The 22,579-nt window shown below is 37.9% G+C and overlaps 1 protein-coding gene across 3 annotated transcripts; it reads left to right on the top strand.

The window, feature by feature from the left end:
* The first annotated feature begins 1,194 nt into the window (after nt 1-1,194).
* Nucleotides 1,195-21,376, top strand: brsk1b (BR serine/threonine kinase 1b). 3 transcript variants are annotated; one of them, XM_067382001.1, is made up of 19 exons: nt 1,195-2,577; nt 4,181-4,275; nt 4,641-4,726; nt 4,884-5,024; nt 5,927-6,043; nt 6,124-6,157; nt 6,274-6,342; nt 6,472-6,618; nt 8,724-8,755; nt 9,145-9,309; nt 10,840-10,937; nt 12,769-12,919; nt 13,801-13,861; nt 14,656-14,941; nt 15,046-15,094; nt 16,298-16,421; nt 16,545-16,758; nt 16,840-16,929; nt 17,962-21,376. In XM_067382001.1, the coding sequence occupies exons 1-19, from the start codon at nt 2,490-2,492 to the stop codon at nt 18,177-18,179; spliced, it is 2,265 nt and encodes a 754-aa protein (XP_067238102.1). In that variant the 5' UTR covers nt 1,195-2,489; the 3' UTR covers nt 18,180-21,376. The 3 variants fall into 3 exon arrangements, with proteins under 3 accessions (XP_067238102.1, XP_067238101.1, XP_067238103.1); XM_067382000.1 differs by having other exon boundaries at nt 14,335-14,941; XM_067382002.1 differs by lacking the exon at nt 4,641-4,726 and having other exon boundaries at nt 2,549-2,577; nt 14,335-14,941.
* Nucleotides 21,377-22,579: the final 1,203 nt, after the last annotated feature.

The raw sequence follows: 22,579 nt of genomic DNA, 5'->3' as shown, positions 1-22,579 counted from the left end.
ACCCAGCATTTTTTAGAGTGTGCCCTCTTTCATGTAATATAAGTCTCTGGTCTGGTCAAGTTTCAGCTTATAATACCCCACAAATTTGCCCCTATTTGGGGGTGAGCAAAAACATGCCTTTTACTATATTATATTGTTGGCTAAAAAAATAAATCCAAAATTGGTTGAAAAAAATGGCTGGGTGAAAACAACCCAATTCCTGGGTTTGTCCATATTTAACCCAGCATTTTTTAGTTTTTTAATTGAATTTAATTTAATTGAACATACTTTATTGTCCCATTGCTGAGAAATTCATCTTGGACAATCATAACATAGCCAGTACAGCATTAAACTCACATAAACAATACAAACATAATAAATTACTAATAACCACACGCCAGATAAAAGAACAGTATACCCACCCTGTTCTTTCATTTAAGCAATTCCCTATTAAATAGTTTAAGTGCTCAAAATAATTTTTGTAGCGATTTGATTTGCACATCAAAATCCTCAATCATCTCCCCGAGGGTAACGTCTTAAAATCCTAAAATGTAAAATGTGTCTCATCAGCTACAATTTTCTTAGCTTGTCTTAGAATAGATGTCTCATACAGCTCCTGTATGGGTCGTTTCTCATCACACCACAATCTTTAGAGCAGTGTCTAAGTCATGCAATTTTCATTGGACAGTCAGGATACCATATCAAACTCTCACAAACAGACTGATAAAATCTTCCGATTTACCCCAAAATAGAGCCTCTGCAGCAATCTAGAACACAGACTGTCAATGTGCATATGATGGTGCAAGCTTCTGGCCAGCTAAAACTGCTCAACAACTATTACAACTATATATATAAACTACTTGTTTTATAGGAGAGAACATACAGTTTCCAAATCTGACATAGTGTACTGTAAACCTGACAACCTACTGTGAATATTGTTGGCTCTGTGGTGAATTATGTCCCTCTATTGCAAGCACTTAAGAGTCTGCTAAGTGCATAAGGTTAAGAACTATCTATAAAGATGGATATTCCTGTAAGACTGTGGTTGTATTTGGGGAAAAAAGGGTAAAAAAAAAGACAGCTAATCCAAAAATATTATGAAAACATTTATCTAGCCTATATCAAAAAATTGACAGGTGTGTCCAATGACAATAATGTGCGGAATGGGTTCAGTAATGTGAGGGACGTGCTCTCGGGCGGAAATGGGGTGGGGGTCTATGACGAGCATATTCGATGGGAATCGCGAAAGGGAGGGGACGCGAGTAGCGCAGAACCCGGATGCTGATGCTGCTCGTGTCGGATGGGGAAAAGGAATACAGGGAGAGTGAGAGCTAGAAAACAGAGAAAGGCCCCACTGACAGAGGGTCTGCTGCCCCTGCGGTCTCAAGGCAACCGAGGCGGACGGATTAAAGCCAGGCGGTTTCAAGCGACTGTAACTCAGGCTCGAGAGAATGAGTCCACGCGCGGTAGCCGAGGCGACGGGAGGAGAGCGCGAGAAGATGCTGTGATATGCACATAGCCAGCGCGAGCGGGAGGGAGGGGGAGAGGAGGCTCCTACACTAGTTAAAGATGCTTGTTTTTTGACCAGGAATGTGTTCCGTACGCATAAAGCAAGGGATTTCTGGGCAAACACTAGATCTGACAATAGCGCAATGTACACTTGACACGCGCACTGTGGATTAATAGGCGGATTCATGTGACGGAAGACACTGAGGCTTTCTTTCGCGAAAGGGTGGCTGTTTTCTCCCGTGCAATTCTCCCATATTTCCGGATGTGAGGCCTGGAAGAGACCGTAGTTTATATCAGGCACAGGACGCTCATCCTTCACATCCACACATTGATTCAGATAACACTTCTGACAAAAGAAGGAGACACTTAATCTTAGCCAGAATAAGACGTGTAAGGTGTCACAAACCGGATGTGCGGCTCTTTCGCAGGATAGATGTGGCCAAGTTTTTAATAAATAGGTCACTTCCAGTTTGACTTTAACGGGATGCCTCATAAACATATGTCTTAATACCGGCGAATATAAACAGATGACCGAACCAGGCTATCTAATAACCCCGTTATCTTCAATATTCATAATCATTTTACTGTTGCTCACAGCTATTATCTGATGTAGTCCTGTAGTGTTATAGCCCATATACTGATACAGATTTCATCGTGTCCCCTCATCTTTCATCCAACAGACACCACAGGCCGCGTAAATCGCAATAACAGCTGTAATTTGGCATATAGGCTCGGCTGGTCGCGCACCCCCTGTTTATTTTTGATATTTTCGAACGGAAAATGTTAGCGATCGATTCCCGGCAACTTTAAGGAGACGGCAGATGTTTGGGAGTAGGCCACGGCACTGACATCACGCCTCAGCATCCCTGTGTCATCGCTCACCGTCTGTGATGTCTGTACGGCGGAGCTATTACGTGAGCAGGACAGGCACCAGTGGATACATTGTGAAAATACACTGATTTACCCCCTTATATTGTGACACAACATCGCTGTCGAACGAAATGTCCAGTAAGGAGTTGTCGGGGAGTCAGGCAGCTCAGTATGTCGGGCCCTACCGACTGGAAAAGACGCTGGGGAAGGGCCAGACAGGTAAGAGCATTTCCTCTTTGGGATATTAGCACTCAGTAAATGCATTGGGATAAATTCTGCTCTACTTCGCGCGTCTCATTGAAGAATTAATCTATTGAAAGGGTGATTCGGCAGTAAGCAAAGCGGTTAATGTGTGTTGCAGGGGTATTTCAGCTGATGAAATCAAATGAGGCACATAACTGACAGTATAAGGGCAGTGTTGGAGGGAGGAAGATTAATTTATCTTCCTGGCGTTTTTTATTATTATTATTCATGTGGTGGTGATTCATTTGTATTGTTTCAATGCCTGATTGAAAGCTTGTTTTCACATTAATTTATTAAAACTCAACAGTAGCTATTCTTGTCACTAGTGCTTACTTTTGTTTTTCAATATTAAATTTACATAGATAATATTATGCTGGTACTTATCACACGTTTATCTATTCAGTTATTCACTGTTCCTTGCTTTTAGTACTATCCTGTTAGAGACAGATTTATTTCTTTGTTACTTGTAACAAACTGCACATTTTTGCAGTTAAATCTATGGGAATCTGTGGTTCAAATATTCTATTCACTTCTGACTAATATGTATTTCCATTGTAGCTGGAACCTATTCCTGTTCAATCTAGTAATTACTAGCCACTATTCTAGTAGTTAATATGTTTATTCTAGTACTTTTTCTAGTGCAAATTTATTGTTACTAGTATGTATTTACGTGAAATTAGTAACTATCCAAATTGTTGTATAACATTTCCCTCCCTGTTCTAGGTAATTAATAGTTAAACAAGTAGCAACTTGAATACATACCAAGTGTCTAATCATTAAGTACTAAGAAAACTTGAATTGGTAAATGGTAACTTAAAATGAATTTGTAACAAATTGCAATTTTGTTTGTTACAAGTAACAATGAAATAGGAAATGTAACTAGCAGAAATTCAAATAAGTATTATACTAGTATTAAAAGTTATTAGTAAAATTGAAAGTGATTTCAGTCACTACTACACTGTAAAAAATAATTTTCACAATTTTTTTTCTTTTGTCAAATCAACTTCAATAATTAATGTGATTCAGATAACATAATATTTTGAGTTTCTGTTGATTAAACCAATCGCCTTCATTGTATTAACTCAAAATTTTAATTGCAATGAACTCAAATTTTTAAGTCAACCAGGTAACTTACTTTTTTAAGTTAAACCAACAATTGTTTTTACAGTGTAGTCATGTAAACTTGGATGCTAGTTAGTTTTGAGCAATAACAATGGCTAGTTGCCACTGAATTCAAAGGCCACAGTGTCAGTACATTGTAAACTGAATGTGAATGTGCACAAGAGTGATATACTGTAAACCTATATGCATTAAGAAGTAGACTAGGTGTCCATTAATGATTTATGTGATTGCATGAACAGTATATGCTAGTGTTTTTTGGATATCAATAGTGTTTTTGGTAGTACTGCATTTTTGAAATTACTGCATTGTAAATTACACAAAACTGTGCAGTGTACAGTCTGAATGTTGCTATTATACGCTGGCTGCTTTTCAGTTTCTGAAATCTCATCTGTATTTTAATGTTGCCCACTTTTAGAATGCATCTAATGAAGAATGACCATCTATGTTCCTCTTGCAGGTCTGGTGAAGTTAGGAGTTCACTGTATCACAGGACAGAAGGTGGCCATAAAAATAGTTAACAGAGAAAAGCTATCAGAATCTGTTCTTATGAAAGTAAGTCTTGCATGCAAAGAATTTACAACTGAAACTTTTAAAAGTTTTTCCCAGTCATCTCCTGCTTTTGGAGCATTTTCTTGTTCACAGTAGGACTTCAATAATAACAAAGCCTCTGCATAACTCCAACTGCTTTATTAACCACAGTTTATGCTGCATCTGCCCTTATGTTCTGTACTAAAGAAATGCAAGACTTGTTCTGTCATTTTTGTCCATGTCTGCTGTGTATTGTCAGACTGTATTGCTAAAATGTTGACTATTAATTCACATCTAATAGAGAGTGATCATCTTTGCTTGGTCTTTTCCTACATTAAAGTTGCTCCTTTTCTCTCATTCAATGTCCCTCGCTCTCCCCGTTTCTGCAGGTGGAGAGAGAGATAGCTATTCTTAAACTAATAGAGCACCCTCATGTCCTAAAACTGTATGATGTGTACGAGAATAACAAATATCTGTAAGTACTGCTCTGTTTCTCCACACATCTGAAGCATGCCTGGTCTTGTCTTGTCTTGTCTAGACTTACATCCTGCATTCTCTGGAGGTGTGCTCATGTGGATCATTTCATGTGCATCTATCTCTGTTCATGTGTTTCATAAATGTCTTTCTCTCAGGTATCTAGTGCTGGAACATGTATCTGGTGGGGAGCTATTTGACTACCTGGTAAAGAAAGGCAGATTGACCCCTAAAGAAGCTCGAAAGTTCTTCAGACAAATCATATCTGCGCTAGACTTCTGTCACAGTCACTCTATATGGTAAATGTCACTTTTACTTTTTAGGCAAATTTTTCATAACATTTTTGCATTATCAGCATTCTGTAGCAAGTTTTGCGATATTAAGACAATGTGGTTATGTGTTGAGAACTTGCAGCCAAGTGAAGAAGACTAAGTTGACTAGCATTATTTCCATATGAACAGATATACTACGGTTCAAATATATACTACGGTTTATATACTACTGTTTTGTTTCGTTTTTTTTTGTTTTTTTTTTCAAATTGATACTTTTAATGCGTTAAATTGATCAAAAGTGACAGTAATGACATTTATAATGTTACAAAAGATTTCTATTTCAAATAACCCTGAAGAAATGCATTTTGGGTTCCACAAAAATATTAAGCAGCTCAACTGTTTTCAAGATTGATAATAATAATAAATGTTTCTTGAGCATCAAATCATCACATCAGAATGATTTCTGAAGGATCATGTGACACTGAAGACTGGAGTAATGATGCTGAAAATTCAGCTTTGCCATCACAGGAATAAATTACATTTTATAATATATTAAAACAAAAAACAGTAATTAAAAAATGGAATAATATTCTACAATATTACTGTTTTGACCAAATAAATGCAGACAAGCATAAGAGACTACTTTCAAAAACAAAACTTTTGAACGGTTGTATTGATAGTTTCCGAAGTTTATTTTTTGTATGTTGAGCATCCTTTTTGCATTAAATAAACAAACAAAAAAATAATAATAATATGAAGATAAATTTCAAAATTGTGAAATTTATTCTTGTAACATACTGCAAAGTATACAATACAATAAATAGCTCATTATTTTTCTGTAAAGGAATTCTGGTTTCAGGTACTTTAGGAAGAGCATTACAGTATACAAAGATATATTACAATGCTGTCATTACATCCTTTTTTATCAGCCACAGAGATCTTAAACCTGAAAACCTCCTGCTGGATGAGAAGAATAATATCAGGATTGCTGACTTTGGCATGGCCTCCCTACAGGTTGGGGACAGCCTGCTGGAGACCAGCTGTGGGTCAGTAGTTTGTGTTTATCTGCTTTTAATTCTGTGCTATTGAAGATAAAGTATTAATGCTCTGCATTATGTATCTTCAGATCACCCCATTATGCATGTCCTGAGGTCATCAGGGTAAGGATGATGCTCTTAGAGCATAAGCACCATATGTTTTATTGTATAAGTCTCATATATTCAAATCTAACAAAACAGCCAGTGTGTATTTGTACTTAGTGTTTTTGTATGTACAGGGAGAGAAATATGATGGACGTCGGGCAGATGTATGGAGCTGTGGGGTTATTCTCTTTGCTCTGTTGGTGGTAAGAAGCTTGCTGCGTGTTATATTTGTCATTTTAAAACCTTCTTTACTTGTCCTTAGCAACTTAGCAAATTGCTAGCTCTCAGTTGCACTCAGAAATGTGTGTGAATTGTAACATCTCACCTCACAGGGAGCGTTGCCCTTTGACCACGATAACCTGCGTCAGCTGTTGGAGAAGGTGAAGAGTGGAGTATTTCACATGCCTCACTTCATTCCTCCAGACTGCCAGGCTCTCCTTCGTGGCATGATTGAGGTCAACCCTGAGAAACGCCTCACGGTATAGAACATGCACACAATGCACCTCTTTTTATAAATAGATGTAGTAATATATATTCACTAGGGTTGCTCTGAAATGAAATTTCTGGGCCGAAATTGAAAATTCTGGATGCAAACTGAAAACGAAAAAACTTTTTAATTAAATCCCATAATTTTATTGAATCTGAATTTAAAAAGTACAAGCAAATAAATAAAATCTAACTAAAATCGGATAGAAAATATATTCATATTAAATATCAATATATTATTATTCTTCATTCAGTTATGCAACAGAATCAGATTTAACAGATTTTTTCAACCAATTGTCCAAATAATGTATAGTCCTGCAAATCTGTTATTATCAGAGCATGTGAGCAGAGCGTAGCTTGGAATGGATTAGTGAATGAGAGAGTAGTGTCATTTTACCAGCGTTGCTCAGCATGGCTATACCACAACATGTTACAGCACAGCAAGGCTGTTGAAAACAGAAACAAGTCTACTACAGAGAAATTTCAATTTATTTGAGCTGACTTTGCTTTTGCTTGAGAGGTACATGAGTAAATTATTCGCTTGGGCCATGAGCGACTGAGCACAGAGTGCACATGCGTAGAGCAGAATATTGAGCAGAGCAAAGCGGGTGCCGGTGCAGACTTACCTGCTGGACTAGAGGCGCTTCAGAGTTGTGCATCTGCCACTCGCAAAGTAACAAGAAAAGCTGTACGAGAATGAAACCTGAGCACTGAACATGGAGGGGCAGGGCGGCATATATTTTTTGGCTTTTTTTCTCTTTCGGCAAAAACCGAAAATGCCATTTTTGGCTTCTATTTTTCAGCGGCTGAAATGCCTAACATTCACTTTTATTCAAAAGTTTGGGGTCAGTAAAAGGCTGCATTTATTTGATCAAAAATACAGCGAAAACAGTAATATTGTGAAATATTTCATTTTTTTTTTTAAATATTTAAATATATTTACAAATGTAATTTTGTCGTGTGATGGTAAATCTGAATTTTCAGCATCATTTCTCCAGTCTTCAGTGTCACATGATCCTTCAGAAATCATTCTAATATAATTTGCTGCTTAAGGAATATTTCTCATATTATCAATGCTGAAAATGGGTGGCACAGCGGCTCGGGGCATAGCACTGTTACCTCAGAGCAAGAAGGTCTATGGGTTTAAGCCCCGGGTGAGCCAGGACTCCTTTCTGTGTGGAGTTCGCATGTTCTCCCTGTGTCAGTGTGGGTTTCTTCCAGGTGATCTGGTTTTCCCCACACAGTCCAAAGGCATGCAGGTTAGCTGGATTTGATATGCCAAATTGGCTGTGTGAGTGTGTGTCCCAGACCTCTCAGTGCTAGGATGAGTTAGGAAGGGCATCTGGCATAAAACCTGTGCCAAATCCAAATCCAGTGTGTGTGTGGATAATTCTGATGACACGGACGCTGCAAATGGGGAAAATATATATCAATGTTGAAAACAGTTGTTCTGCTTAAAGCAGAACTAAGTAACTTTTTTACCTTCATAAATAGTTTTCTAAGTCCTTACAATGGTTAATTGACTTGTAGTGGTGTGTTTGAGGCGAGCACTAACCCCCTCTGGCACGTCTACGCCAGAATACAGCACTTGCAACTTGAGCTGCACCGACCCGAAAAAATCTCGGCTCATGTTCACGTTCATGCAAGAGTGACAAAATGCTTTACGGTAATTCAAAAACAATGTATATATTATGACTTTATAAGACAATTTTGAAAATTACCCACCTCCATCGAGATTTCTTGTACTGTATTTGCAAAACTACTGTGCTGGTGAGCGTTGTAGTCATTGTAGTCCAGAGCTGCGCTTGGAGTATTTACGACAGTGTGATTCACTGAAGGAACCTGTAGGGGGAGCTCCACAAATCTTAATGAGTTCCACTTTAATATTGTTGTGGAGACTGTCATGCATATTTGTCAGGATGAATTGAAAGTTCAAAAGAACAGCATTTGTTTAAAATAGAAATAATTGGTAACATTATGAATGTCTTTATACTGTCACTTTTCATCAATTGAATTCATTCTTGCTAACAAAAGTATTAGTATTCTTAGTGTACTGCCAAGGTATATTTATGATAATTCTTGTTTTTTCTTTTCTCAGTTGGAAGAAATACAAAAGCACCCCTGGTATCAGTAAGTATCGTGTGAGCTATCTTGAATAGTTCACAAAAGAAAATTCTGACATAATTTCTCCCATTTGCAGTCCCCATTAAATACAAAAGCAGAATTGAAAAATCTTTGAGCAGCTTTTGTTCACTCATCAACAGTTTTGTGTAACAGTCAGACTGAATTTACATTGCTTTTAATTAAACATCATTGCCAACTTAAATTTGGATCTGCTCCTCACACAAAGCTATCACATGTCTTCTGAAGATCTAGAATATAGTGTACAAGTCATAAGGACCACTTTTCTGGTCTTTTCTTTGTCTGCAAAAATTCTTCTGCCATTAAAATCATTTTTTTGTGTTGTTGTATCTAATGTGTACTCCACATTGGTTTGTTTGTGTGTCTTTCTGTCTCAGAGGGGGCAGGAATGAGCCGTGTCCAGAGCAGCCACCCCCGAGGCGCGTGTGTGTGAAGAGGATTCTGTCTCTTACAGATCTGGACCCTGATGTTCTGGAGAGCATGCATTCCCTGGGCTGCTTCAGAGACCGTGTCAAGCTCACCAGAGACCTGCAGTGTGAAGAGTGAGTCTGAACATCTGTGTGTGTGTGCTCAAGACATTTCAGCCTGTCATTCAGAAAAGAATCCGCTTGTTAAGTTGTGACGTAAGAAATGCTGCTTCTGGGTCCAACTCATTTCACTCGAGAATACAAGCTCATTATAGTATTCTTATGAGCACTATTTATTCATGTTAGACATTTAAGCTATGCATTAAAAAACTTGTAGTGTACAGTGTACACTACAGTCTCTGTGCTCACAGCATCCCAGACACAAATATTTTAGCGATTTATAAATGAATCACTGTCTGGCCATCTGGGATTTTGGTATGGAGATTTTTTGGTAGTATTACATCACATTGTGAGTGTATATTAGCACCGTTTGTCATTTTCTTTTGGCATCTGATGGAGCGTTTGGAAGCTGTGGCGCATGACTTCAGCTTTAACAAGTTTTCAAACAAGTTCAGACATCTTAAAGTCACCATTCTTATATATTTCTTATCTCCATTATTATTTCTTATGTATCTCTTATAATTTCTTATGTTTCTCTTCTCTGATGGCGTTTTGCGGGTGATGGTGGGACAACCTGTCACTCACATGACATCCAATCAATTCCCAATGGACAAAATCAAGTCCCGCCCTTCATTTTTTTTGTTCAATAAGTTGAATAATTAACTCCTGCGAGGACTTCAGATGATGCAAACTCTGAAACAACATGCTCCAATGCTAATGTATCGTAATCATTATGTTCACAACTTGAAATAATTACTTAAATGAGCTCATTGTTTCTTCCTAAAATTAATACATTGTTAGCTAATTGTGTGATTTTTATATGAACATTTCTGAAATTTAGGGTGATCTGTTATCAGAGGTGACTTATTTCCCGGTAGTGACGTTAAAACATAATAATTTGTGTATCTGACTCTGAGTGTTTCATTTGTTATGTATTTTTGTTTGTCATTCAGTTGCGATGTTAAATAAAGCATTAAAAACAGAAGTAGAGTATTGCAACATGTCAGCAGGAAACTTAAGGCTCATATATTCTCCTCTCATGCAGTTACAGTTGCAGCATTTTGACTGAACCACTTCTTCTGCTGCTGCACGAGATGAGAATGCAGTTTTATCATTTTTTGGGTCAAGAAAGAGTCTGAGTTTGCAATTTACAGTATTTCCTCCTGCCTACTGCAAAATGCTCGCTCTGTCTGGGTGTGCTTAAATCCACAGACACATGTCACATATCACACATGCGCATTTCAAAAAGCCAACAGATAGCAGGTTACATGCTGGGCAAAAATGGCGTAAGGGGCAAAAATCTAGCTGTGTCGATCGGTTTATGCTTAAGCTGTTTATGACCTTACTCCGATAAAGGACAACGGGTTAACACATTTACATGATCATGTGCATTGTCGGCTTATTAAGCATAATCGTGTTAAGGACATGCATGTCAACGCACTCACTCATTCCAATCCTGGATGACTTGAAAATATTTTAAAGAATGCTTTTGTCGATACAATAAACATCATTTGGGTCCTCTGACTGGCTTCTCTCCCTTCCCAGAGAAAACCAGGAGAAGTTGATCTACTACCTTCTGTTGGACAGAAAGGAGCGCTACCCTAGTTATGAAGATGAACATCTTCCCCCTAGAAATGATATTGGTGAGTACATTTTTGGAGTTCAGGTCTGTGTGTGTTGCTGTAACATTCAAATCTAGTCATTGAACACCATGAGAATAGTTGGTAACCTAGAAAGCATGCTGGGGCTTTAGGCCGGAAAGTAAGCCAGTTTCATTTAAGGGCTCTAAGGCAAACGTCAGTGATTTGTAAATGTAACATATTGAGGGCTTGTTCCCCAAAATAAACAGATCAAGACCAGACCAGGACTAAAAAGAGACTTCAAGGTGGAGAATCATCATCATTAAGAGCTTGACAGGGCAGTCGGAGCACGTGGTTGTTTTAGGGCAGTGTAGCGAGTGGGAGAACAGGTGCTGCAGGTTGGATCAGAGCGGGACTTCCTGTTTACTGAGAAAAAGTTGTCAATCTGGCATCAATGCTGACACGATTTTTCATGTTACTATTTACTGACATAACTTGTGTTTATTTAGAGGCGTATAATTCGAAAGGAATGTCTCTCCCTGATAGGGCTGCACAGTTAATCACAATAAAATTTGAAATAAATTTGAAATAATCTAAATAAATCATTCATAAAGTGAACTGAGAACAGTGGCAGATCCACCTTTTTACATTCATGTAAATGTAAACATGACAAGCAGTTTTCCACCAAAAATAAAATAATAAACATATACTCTACAAAAATTACTATTGTAAAAATAAAAAGCTAATAATAAAATAAAAAGCTAATGATAATAATAATTTATTATTTACATTAACTGGGACAAAAAAAACAACAGAGTGAGACTTAAAAGGGGACTAAAAAATTCCCTTTCTGAAATACAGTTTCTGGTACAATGTGAAAAGCAAAGAGAATTAGAATTAGAATTGATAAGAGTATGAGTTGTTTCTTTTGATGAGTATACCCAATTGCGAACCCTTAAAGTGTACAGTAACTTTTTCAGATTTATTTTTCAGAGCAGAGTCCAAGCAGAAATGTAAAAAGTAATTCACTTGTTATTTTGTAGTTTTTGCACACCCTATTTCATTGTGATTTTGAATCTTTTTGATCTTTTTGCTTAAATATCTAAGCTGCAGAAAATTGTAAGATGTTAAATGTTTATTATATTGCAGTTTTCAAGTTGGTTGCATCAAGGAGAGATGAGAGGCACAATCTAATTCAGCAGTTCTTTTAACTTAACAATATAAACAAAACAAAACAAGATACACTCAACCAACTTAACACTGAAATGAGAACAAACAGGGACAAACAGAAAATAAGGGCTATATACACACAGAGTGAGCTCATTGACTGGAACAGAAACAGGTATGTAACTAATCAAAAATTATGGAAACAAACAAGTAAAGGGAACACAGGAAAGAGGGAACCGAACAGAACCAAACCAAACCATAACACAGTGAATCAAACATACTCCTTAACAGCAGTGCAAATCTGACAGAATCTTGTCAAAATATAAGAAAATAATTACAATCTAATTTTTTTCAAATCGTGCAGCCCTACTGCCTGACTAATAACACCTGTCTATCATCTCACTGTCATGTCATGACTCGTCTCTCATATAGGCCATGTTGTATGCAGATACTATTTACCCTGTTGCTTAGAAGCTCTTTCTCTCATCTACACACTGAAAAGGACTTCTTTTTCAGCTTCTATGCTAATTTCCCTCCTAACACTGTAATACAGAGAATCTCTGCTGCATTGCAGTTGTATATTTTATATATAGTTATATATAAAAAACAAACCTTAGATTCCATCTTGGATATAGTAAGGTTTGCAATGTGACTTGTTCATGAAGTGTACACACTAGATGTTTGTGTTACAGTGGGTGTATGTGTGTTGTTGTGGTTGTGTAATCAGATCCTCCCCGTAAGCGGGTGGACTCGCCCATGCTGACCCGTCATGGGCGCTGTCGGCCGGAGAGAAAGAGTCTGGAGGTACTGAGTGTGACAGACCAGGGCTCTCCAACACCTCCCCGCAGAGCACTGGATACCTCTGCACATAGCCAGAGGTACATGCAAACTGTTTAAGATGATCTTATAATAACCTTCATCTGAAAGTCAAGCTTGATGTACCACATGTGTCCTCTGTTCAACTTTAAGTAACTCCCAAAAAATGTGCAGGTAAAACCTTACGGGGCGAATTCACAAATGAGTTGCACCACTTTTGTGTATATTTTAGTGCAAATTTGTGCCTTATTCAGTAATCAAACACAATCCAGTATAAATGTGCTAAAATAGCAAAATTAAGTTTAAATAAAATTCCTCTTCTGTCATTTAAAAAAAAATGTAAAGTAAACAGTAAAGGGCATAAGTTTTTCGTATGATCTCATATTTTGTTTTTTTGACCACATAAAAGCTACTGGTTGTGAATAAATTAATCTCTGATTGGTCAATGAGACACGGCTTCTGAGAAAAGAGTGTTTTATGTTGTTTGTGGTGTCCCCTTCCTGTCTCTCATGTGCCCTTGTAATAATGTCAAAATAATGAGTTCTTGGCACATGAATGACCAAACAAAGTCATGGGAATTGGGAAACTTAGAATTGTAGATGATACCTGTGTTGTGTGACGTTTGAGTGTCGATTTAAAACATGGTGAAAACAAAACATTGATTTATAATATAGATAATATCATATGAACTATCTATATATATATATACACTATCTATATATATATACAGTATATATATATATATATATATATATATATATATATATATATAAATAGAGATCAGTGAGTGGAAAGCAAGTATCTAGTGAATGGTGTAAAGTTAATAATTCCTTTCACAGTTGCTAAGACTTTTACTGACACTAGAAATGTGTTTATCTAAGTAAACAAACATATCCATGAACATAAAGGGGTGTTTGACTGATATGTCCTGGTGTTCTGATAGGTCCCGGTCAGTTAGCGGAGCTTCAACCGGCCTCTCATCCAGTCCCCTCAGCAGTCCTCGAGTAAGTTACTCTACACTTGTTGGCCATATTGATATTGGATTAGAAGTAAAATACCACTATGCAGTGCTCAGTTTACAATGCTGAAAATTGTTGTGCTTGTTGTTGTTACTGTGGTATGAATAGCAAAGCTGAATTGGATTCAGTTGCTCTTTTTATGTTCATCTACTTCATACTGTCCTCATACTGGAGTCATTATTCACACCAAAGACATACACACACACACGCACACTCACACAAATATATTTAGCATGTTTTAACTTGCAAGTTTTGCATCCTAACTATTGTTTACTAATTTATACTAGATTTCACGTACTAAAGAGCTATGCATCATTTTCCTAACTCTTCTCAGTTGAATTCTAATGTTAATAATCATATACCATAGCTTTCATTAACGCTCATGACCATTGCTGTGTCCATCTCTCCATTCCTCTTTCCCTCTCCATCCTTCTATCCTTTCTCTTCCTACCTGTCAGAGCCCAGTTTTCACTTTCAGCCAAACTGAAGTCACCTCTGCTTCCACCGCCCAGTCTAAAGACCCCAAAGCAGGAAGTTCCACCACACCCCGGGCATCCCAACGTGTACCTGACCAAAAAACCCAGACCCTGCCCTCAAAAGCAGCCTCTGACCGTCCCCACCTGCAGTCTATGAAGTCCCTCCCCCTGCAGACTCCTCCGTCTCCTTCGCCTTCCCCCTCTCCGCTCCTGTCCCCCATCCCTCGCTTCTTCTTCCCTGCTCCTTCTGTCCTGAAGTCTGTCACTAAGACCATCTATCCTAACTCTGCCCATGTGTCGCAGGTTACCCCACAGGGCTCCCCACTCCCCACCCCTCTGGGGACCCCTGTGCACCATCCCCAGCACCCCCCACCCACCCCGCCCTCCTCCTCCTCCTCTTCTTCCTCCTCACGAGCTGAAGGAGGTGGTGGTGGTGTGGGTGGTGGTTCCCTGTCCCTAACCCCACCCTCCAGTCCTGGGGGAAGTGGTGGAATGGCTGCCAGTAGTTCAGCCCACTGGAGGACACGACTCAACTCCTTCAAGAACAACCTGCTAGGATCGCCACGGTTCCATCGCCGAAGGCTACAGGGTGAGAGAAGCTTCAACCGACATCTTATTATTGTCAATTAATCAAACGTCACTGAAAGTCAAACATCACTGTAACATTTTTGACTTTCTTGTTTGTTTCACTAGTCCCTACATCAGAAGACATGTCCAGTTTAACTCCAGAGTCCAGCCCAGAGTGAGTGCTTAGAGGAATAAACAAAATCTGTTATTGGCTGATATTGGTTTATTGTTTTTTTTCTTCATTTAGTTGTATAGCCATATTGTTCATGCTAATTTCCCATATTTTTACTTTAGGATTGCCTTTGCCATAATGTAACAGTACATCTTTAATACAAAAAAAAAAGAGTTTAAATGTAATTTTTAGCAAATCTCAGTGTTGCTATTGTTAACAAAAAACAAATAAAAATGGTTTTCATTCTTTAAAATAAAGAATAAATAAAAATACTGAAATAAAAAACCTAATATGAAATAAAAAACTGAAATAAAAGTTTGTTGAAGTACTAAGACCTGGTTTCATAGACAGGGTTTAGATTAAGCCAGGATTAGGCATTTAGGGCATTTAAGTAGCTTTTATAAAAGTTCACTAGAAAAAATAAAATATTACTGGTGTGCATCTTGAGACAAGACAATGGCTCAGACATATTTTAAGATAAGTCAGTGCAAGTTGCTTTCAGTTAAAACAGCTATAATATGCATTTTAGTCTAGGACTATAGCTTAAACCTTGTCTGTGAAACCAGGTGTACAATTACTAAAACTGAAATAAAAATAAATAGCTACAGCTATCTGAAAATAAAATGTTTCAGAAAATTAATAAATACTCTAATAATACATAAATAACACTAAAATAACACTGAGTTCATTCCAATGTTGTGAATTTTAAATTCACTTGTGAAATTTAAAATGACCGATTTTAGTTTTTTGTTTAATTTTACAGACAAAATAGAATTTTAAATCAGCCATTTTAAATCAGTTGAATTTTGACATTTGATTTGACAATGAATTTTAATATTGGTGCATCTTTAAATCTACATGTGCTATGTACCATAAATGCAGTGTTGATACAGCAACAACCTGCTCCTATGATTCAGTGTGTTTGTTTTGATGCTTTTCCAGCATATTCGGCTACTTTTCCCTGAACGTCTATAATTCTAGGAATGAAGACAGATTTACGGTGGCAGTATATTTGTGCACTTGCAGAATTAGCTTCTGTCTTTTTAAAGATAACACTTATATATCTAAATAGCTAAAATCATTAATGATGCTATAAAGTCTCTGACGTGTATTCTGTGTACAGTGAGAGCCATGCAACAGCAGCAATAATGTGTACTGTATGCGTTATGTTTATTTATCTGCATATATTTTTATCTTTTGCTATAGGCTGGCAAAGAAGTCGTGGTTTGGAAATTTCATCAGTCTGGAGAGGGAAGAGCAAATTTTTGTGGTGATCAGAGACAAACCACTTAGCTCTATTAAGGCCGATATTGTCCATGCCTTTCTATCAGTTAGTATCTTTTTAGTATGTTAGGTATTTCTTTTACTCTTCATCTTCCTGTTCAGTTCAAAAATCTTTGTTCATTCTTTTTTGAAGTTTCAAACTTTGATGTACGTCTCTGTTCTCATTTAGATTCCCTCCCTGAGTCACAGTGTGATCTCTCAGACAAGTTTCCGGGCAGAGTACAAGTCCTCTGGAGGTCCGTCTGTCTTCCAGAAGCCTGTCAAATTTCAGGTTGACATCGCTTTCTCTGAAGGAGAGAGAGAACGAGAGAGGGAGAAAGACAGAGACAGAGAGGGAAGGAGGGAGACTGGCATTTACAGCGTCACTTTCACCCTGTTATCAGGTATTTAAAAAGATGAGAGAGCCTGTGTCTTGTGTCTGCACATGCTGCCATTTCTACAAATGTAATAACATTGCTTTGCAGGTCCTAGTCGCAGGTTTAAAAGAGTGGTAGAGACCATTCAAGCTCAGCTTCTCAGTACACACGACCAGCCCTCTGTGCAGGCGCTTGCAGGTGAATGTTCCACACCTACACTTCCATCCAAAAACATGCACTCGTTCACAAAACATTAAATGTATATAATCATTTATTTTAACTAATTTTTACTTCTGTTTTTTCTCCATTTAATTTTATTCAAATTTTTGCATTTTAATGTGCAATAGATTTAACTCAATGCTAGTTTGTTTATTTATTTTTTTATTAGATTTTTAGTTGTAGTATTTTAGGGCAGCCAAAGTTATAATGTTTGAGTGTAGCAGACTGTATAAACAGCTTAACTTTATTAAAACAAAACAAAAATGATATACAACACTATAATAAAAGGAAACGGTGTGCTCTAAACACAACCAACACAAGACAATGAACTGAGAGGAGTGAAGGGATTATATACACAAGATAATGGAACTCAATATGAAACAGGTGTGAACTAATCAATGAAACAGTGACTGTGCCTGTGTCACAATGTCCATAATGTCCATACTATATATAATAGTATGTGACATTAGTAATATTCAATACTATTTAGGGAGGATAGTATGCACATTGGGATGCAGGGTGTGACAACAAAATGAAAACAGAAAGTTGGGGGCAAGGGTGGGAAGTGACTCTGCCGAATCCCAGTCTATCAGCCACTCTTCATCATCCAGCTCCACTAATACTCCCACAGGCACAGATATAAAAACTTTCTCCCACACTGGGTCAGATGGGTCAGATGGGTCAGGCTTTGTTTCTGGGACAGCTAACTGGTGTCATTTAAAAATGTTTTCTTGCATAATGCAGGCGAAATGTGACGGTTTCACGTTTTATAATATACCTTGTATCAAAAACTAAAATTCAGTTTGTGGCCATTTTTAGTTTAGATTTTAGATCTGTCCATTTATTTGAATTTCTATCAGTGAAATGTTAAAATTTTTATAATATACCATGTATCAAAATCTAAAACTAAACTGAATTAAATTAGTTAATCAACGTTTATTTGTATTTGAATTAAAATGTTTTCAACCACAAAGCACACTCACACCCTGATGTTTTCTTTTCTTCTCCCAGATGAGAAAAATGGGCTTTCGTCTCGCCCACCCAGCACACCGACCCGTCAGAACTCTCATCGCTCGGAGAGCGGAGGTGATCGCGTTGAGCGAGCAGAGCGCAGCGATCGAGGAGAAGGGAGCAGTATTGGTGGTAGTGCGAGTGTTCTACAAAGGAAGGGGTCTGGCAAGGATAAAACTCGCCTCCTTTCCTCAAATGGGACCCAGTCTCAGCCCTAAGTGAACTAATCAGACAAGCTGTTGAGCGGGTGGGGACAAACCCCTCCTTTGATTCCCCCCAGACATGACTCCCTCAAAGTCCATCTGCACACAACAGGTATACTCAGCCCTGATTTTCACATCACTTGCGGAAACCCTGGGATCCAACTGCGACAGAACAGTCAGGAGTGTATCCACATGGAAGTGTTCTTACATGCAAATATTCATCTGAAGAAAAAAAAATACAACATCCTTTTTAGGAACAAAAGATTTGAAAAGTGAAAATGAGATGTATCGCTGAATATAAACCCTAGCTACAAATTATTCCGTACACTACAAACAAGGAGTTTGACATCCATGGTCATATCAAGTGATCTTATGGCAATGAACTATACAAACCGAGGAACAAACACCAAGTGGGACAGGAAAGAATGTCTCCCAAACTTATCATCATCATTATCATAATCATAATCATTATCATAAGCAATGATCCATCAGAAAATCACACTGAGCTGCTTGAGCTAGAGAAAAGCAAACAGAATAGGAAAAAAGCAGGAAGTTCTTCATTCTTATCACCAAATGGAGCACAAAAAAAGGATTTCTAAAACACTGAGTAAAAGAAAAGTGTAGGATTTTTTTCTTTCATTTTTTTTTAGAACTGGAATCCAAATTTTGCAACCCAAAATGCTACTATGGTCCTATGTGACTATAGCTTTATGAGCTGAGGTCGGATTATGCCTTTAGTGAGATGTTAAGTGTTGGAAATATAGGCTATGTTAAACACTTATCTTTGTAGATCCTGAACTCTGTGTTATGTTGTAGATCCAAAATCAGTCAGCGTCATATACGCAGTGGAGAGCTGCCCAATGGAAGCTACTGTTGGAAACTGTAAAGATTAGGCTGTTGTACATCATTGCAGTTCTCAGAGTATCTCAGATCCATCCCCACTCACTAAGCAGGGCACAGAGGGATGAGCAGGCATCTAGATTTCCTATGACATGTTCACACAGAGACCGAACAAGAGGAACAAAATAGCCACAGTCACTCTCTTCTGTCATATTAAGAGACAACGAGAAGGGAAATGTTTTAGCCTCCACCATTTTCTCATTTGATTCTTAGTAGAAGTTTTTTGTGTCCTCTTTTATATTTATATTTTTGAGCTGAGATGTGAAATGTTACCATCAACAAAATGAAAAAAGTGAATGTCAAAAAACAAAAATAGAAATATTTAAATTTTAATTGATTTATTTAAAGACACATTTATTTATTTATTTATTTATTTATTGATTAAATTATTTATTTATTAGTGTTCAAGCTGCTCAAGTCAAAATGACAGGAGGAAAAATTAGCAATTTCGAAAATGGCAGAAAAACTTCCTATTCCTATTTGTATTTGCAAATGTCATTTTAAAAACCATTTCAACAGCCTAATTTTCTTCATCTCATTTTCATTTAATTTCGAATAAAAAAAAAAAGCAAACTCACAAAGGAGTATACTGGAGAACAGCTTCCATCAAGCAATGACTCCATGCCTCGGATGTCTCCCACAGGGAAAAGAATTAAAAACCCTTAAGGATGTACAACATAAAGACTGAAGTGAACCTTATGGAAGCAAAGGAACAAAATAGAGGGAACGAGAAGGAGGCCCTCTCTGTTCGCCTCTACATCTTTGAGAATGTTACCCAGACAAGAGCCCAAAGTTTCGGACTCGTGCGTACCGGGCCAGCCCTTCGTACGAAATGCGAGCAGTATTCTGTCTTTTTTCACACATGCACACACACACACTTACACACACACACACACACACACACACAAGAAGACTCTCCTTCTCAATACTGACAATATGAAACAAAATGAATGATAACTGGACTTTGATACTGGAATGCACTGTCCTAAAAAGAGAATTGTATTCAAACAAATAGTTGTCCCTTTCCTCGCCCACCCATGGGAATCAGTGAAGTGCTCTCTTAAGTGCAGACTCAGGATCAGTGGGGCTTTTTAGCTCATTACATTTGCGAATGAGGGGAACCTGATCCTGAATATCCACTTAAAAGCTCTTTCTCCAATGAGCCTCTGCCCTGAAGCCCAGAATCTGACCGTAATGCTCCACTCTCTCTCCCACCTTCTGGTCCACTCTTTTCCTGACGCAAGGAGCACTAAATGCAAAGCAAGGTTTTGCTCTGGTCCCACCTCTGCCACCATCCCGCAGCCATCACGTCCACTCTTGCCCAAAAATAGCCTAGCGGAAATACATATACACTGAGCTTCGAACTGTGTAGTCATCAAGCAGCTCCTGCATCACCGTGAATTGATTTCGAATAGCACATTGAATATATTTCACTACTGTTGAATGTTTAGGAGCATTGTTCATTAGATATGATAAGGGGTATGTTCTTATTTTAGTACACTCCAAATGCCTTAAGTCCACATATACAAAACGGTCAGCATGCGCGCTCTCAAACATGCCCAGTCACTTGCAGAGGCAGAGGAAATGCCAGAGCAAAACCCTGAAGATGTTCTATGTTCAATTCTGTTAGTTCTCAGGCAGGGTAAGTCTGGGAGTGTGCAAATACAGACTGTGTGGACACCAGCTCTGAGTGAATGTGAAATACACTCCACATACTTTCTCTGTGTTCATGACACTCTCCTGCTCTGTGTGTCCATCCCTTCCTCTTCCCCTTCACATTATGCACTGAATGATATTCCGTTTTTGTTACTCGCCTCACACATACAGCACACGTATCACATTTCATATGTATTGTTAGTCTTCACTTATTTACCATACATTATATACCTCGTCCTGCCCCCCAACCCCCCCCCCCCCCAATCATAGAATTATACTTTAGACCACCCCTTCCATCTTCTCTCATTATATACATATGCCCTGCCTGCCCCCAATGTATGCTCACCCCCCTCCCCCTCCTCTGTTCATTGTAAACAGAAAATATTACTCGTATCTTCATTCTTTATCCATTCTATATTCACCTGATGATTATTGATTATCTTTGTCGTCATAACTGATTACTCCTCTTAAGATTGTAAAGCTGTACTCTTTCTTCCCCATTGCGCACAGTAGGAACATTTTTTCATAAGAAATGCAAGTCATTAAATTGGAGGGAAAAAATAATGACGAGAAAATAAATGTCTGTGTTATAATTTAAAAAATGAAAGTGCACTATTATTGCCTGTGATAAAGAACAATAAACAATACAAAAACTATTCTGTGCCATTGTGTTTTCTATATTAAGTTCATTTATTTTTATTACGTTTTCGATTTTCCCATTGTTCCAATTTTTTGTCCTTCTTTTCTGTTGTGCAACTTGCTTTTTATTGCAAAGAAGTAACAACACTGCATTGAAATACAAAGAGCATAAAATGAACACCTCAATCAATAAGGAAGATAATATCATAGTTCTTAAAGGGATAGTTCACCCAAAAATGAAAATTCTGTCATCATTTAGGATGACTTCTGATTCTGGCGCTCTCTCGATTCTCATTTTACTCAATCTTAGTTTGGCCTTTGACACTGTTGACCACATGCTTTTACTAAATAGACTGGAAACTGTCTTTGGTGTATGTGGAACTGCCCTAGATTGGTTTAGGTCAGGGGTAGGCAAGTTCGGTCCTAGAGAGCCGCTGTCCTGCACTCAATTTGTTTTTATGGATGGTTTCAGATCTGATGTGGACCCTGTTTGTAGTGGTATCCCACAGGGCTCAGTTCTTGGTCCCCTGCTTTTCGGCATTTATATTTATCCTCTTGGTCAGCCACTAAAATCCCTTAAGCTATCACTTCTAATGCTGATGATACTCAGATTAATATACATTCTCAACCTGGTCAATTTTTGGATGTCCCTCATCTTTCCAGCTGTATTTCTGAGATTAAGTTATGGATGTCTAAGAATTTTCTCTGTCTGAATAGCTCTAAAACTGAAGTAATGCTTCTTGGCTCTCCCCACCAACTGAGAAATGCTGCTTCTATAGATCTTTCAGTTGATGGTGTTGCCCTAGAGCTAACTAAAAAATCTTGGTGTTTTCTTTGACGCCACTCATTCATTTTAGAAATACTGCACGTAATCTCCCTATCTTGTCCTTTTCTGTTGCTGAAAAATTGATTAATTCTTTAGTTTTCTCTCAAATTGATTATTGCAATACTCTCCTTGCTGGAGTGTCCAAATCCTCTCTTAACAAAATTGCAATACTTGCAGAATTCAGCAGCTAGAATTTTAACTGGGGCTAGGGTTGGCGACCGTATAACTCCTGTTTTGCAGACGTTGCACTGGCTTCCTGTTAAACACTGTATAGATTTTAAAATTTTAATGTTTACGTATAAGGCTCTGCACAGTCTAGCTCCACAGTATTTGGCAGATCTTTTAACATCTTACACACCAAATCGCAATTTACGATCTTCTCAGCACGGTCTCT

Source organism: Chanodichthys erythropterus, chromosome 3, assembly GCF_024489055.1.
Source record: "Chanodichthys erythropterus isolate Z2021 chromosome 3, ASM2448905v1, whole genome shotgun sequence".
In the NCBI taxonomy this organism is placed as follows: Eukaryota; Metazoa; Chordata; class Actinopteri; order Cypriniformes; family Xenocyprididae; genus Chanodichthys; species Chanodichthys erythropterus.
Note: the sequence above shows the minus strand (reverse complement) of the source record. Positions and strands in the feature narration are given on the sequence as shown.

Coding starts and splice junctions, on each gene's coding strand:
- brsk1b (XM_067382000.1), top strand. CDS start 2,490: ATGTCCAGTAAGGAGTTGTCGGGGAGTCAGGCAGCTCAGTATGTCGGG. Junction 2,578..4,180: donor GCTGGGGAAGGGCCAGACAG/GTAAGAGCATTT, acceptor TTCCTCTTGCAG/GTCTGGTGAAGTTAGGAGTT. Junction 10,938..12,768: donor TCCCCCTAGAAATGATATTG/GTGAGTACATTT, acceptor TTGTGTAATCAG/ATCCTCCCCGTAAGCGGGTG.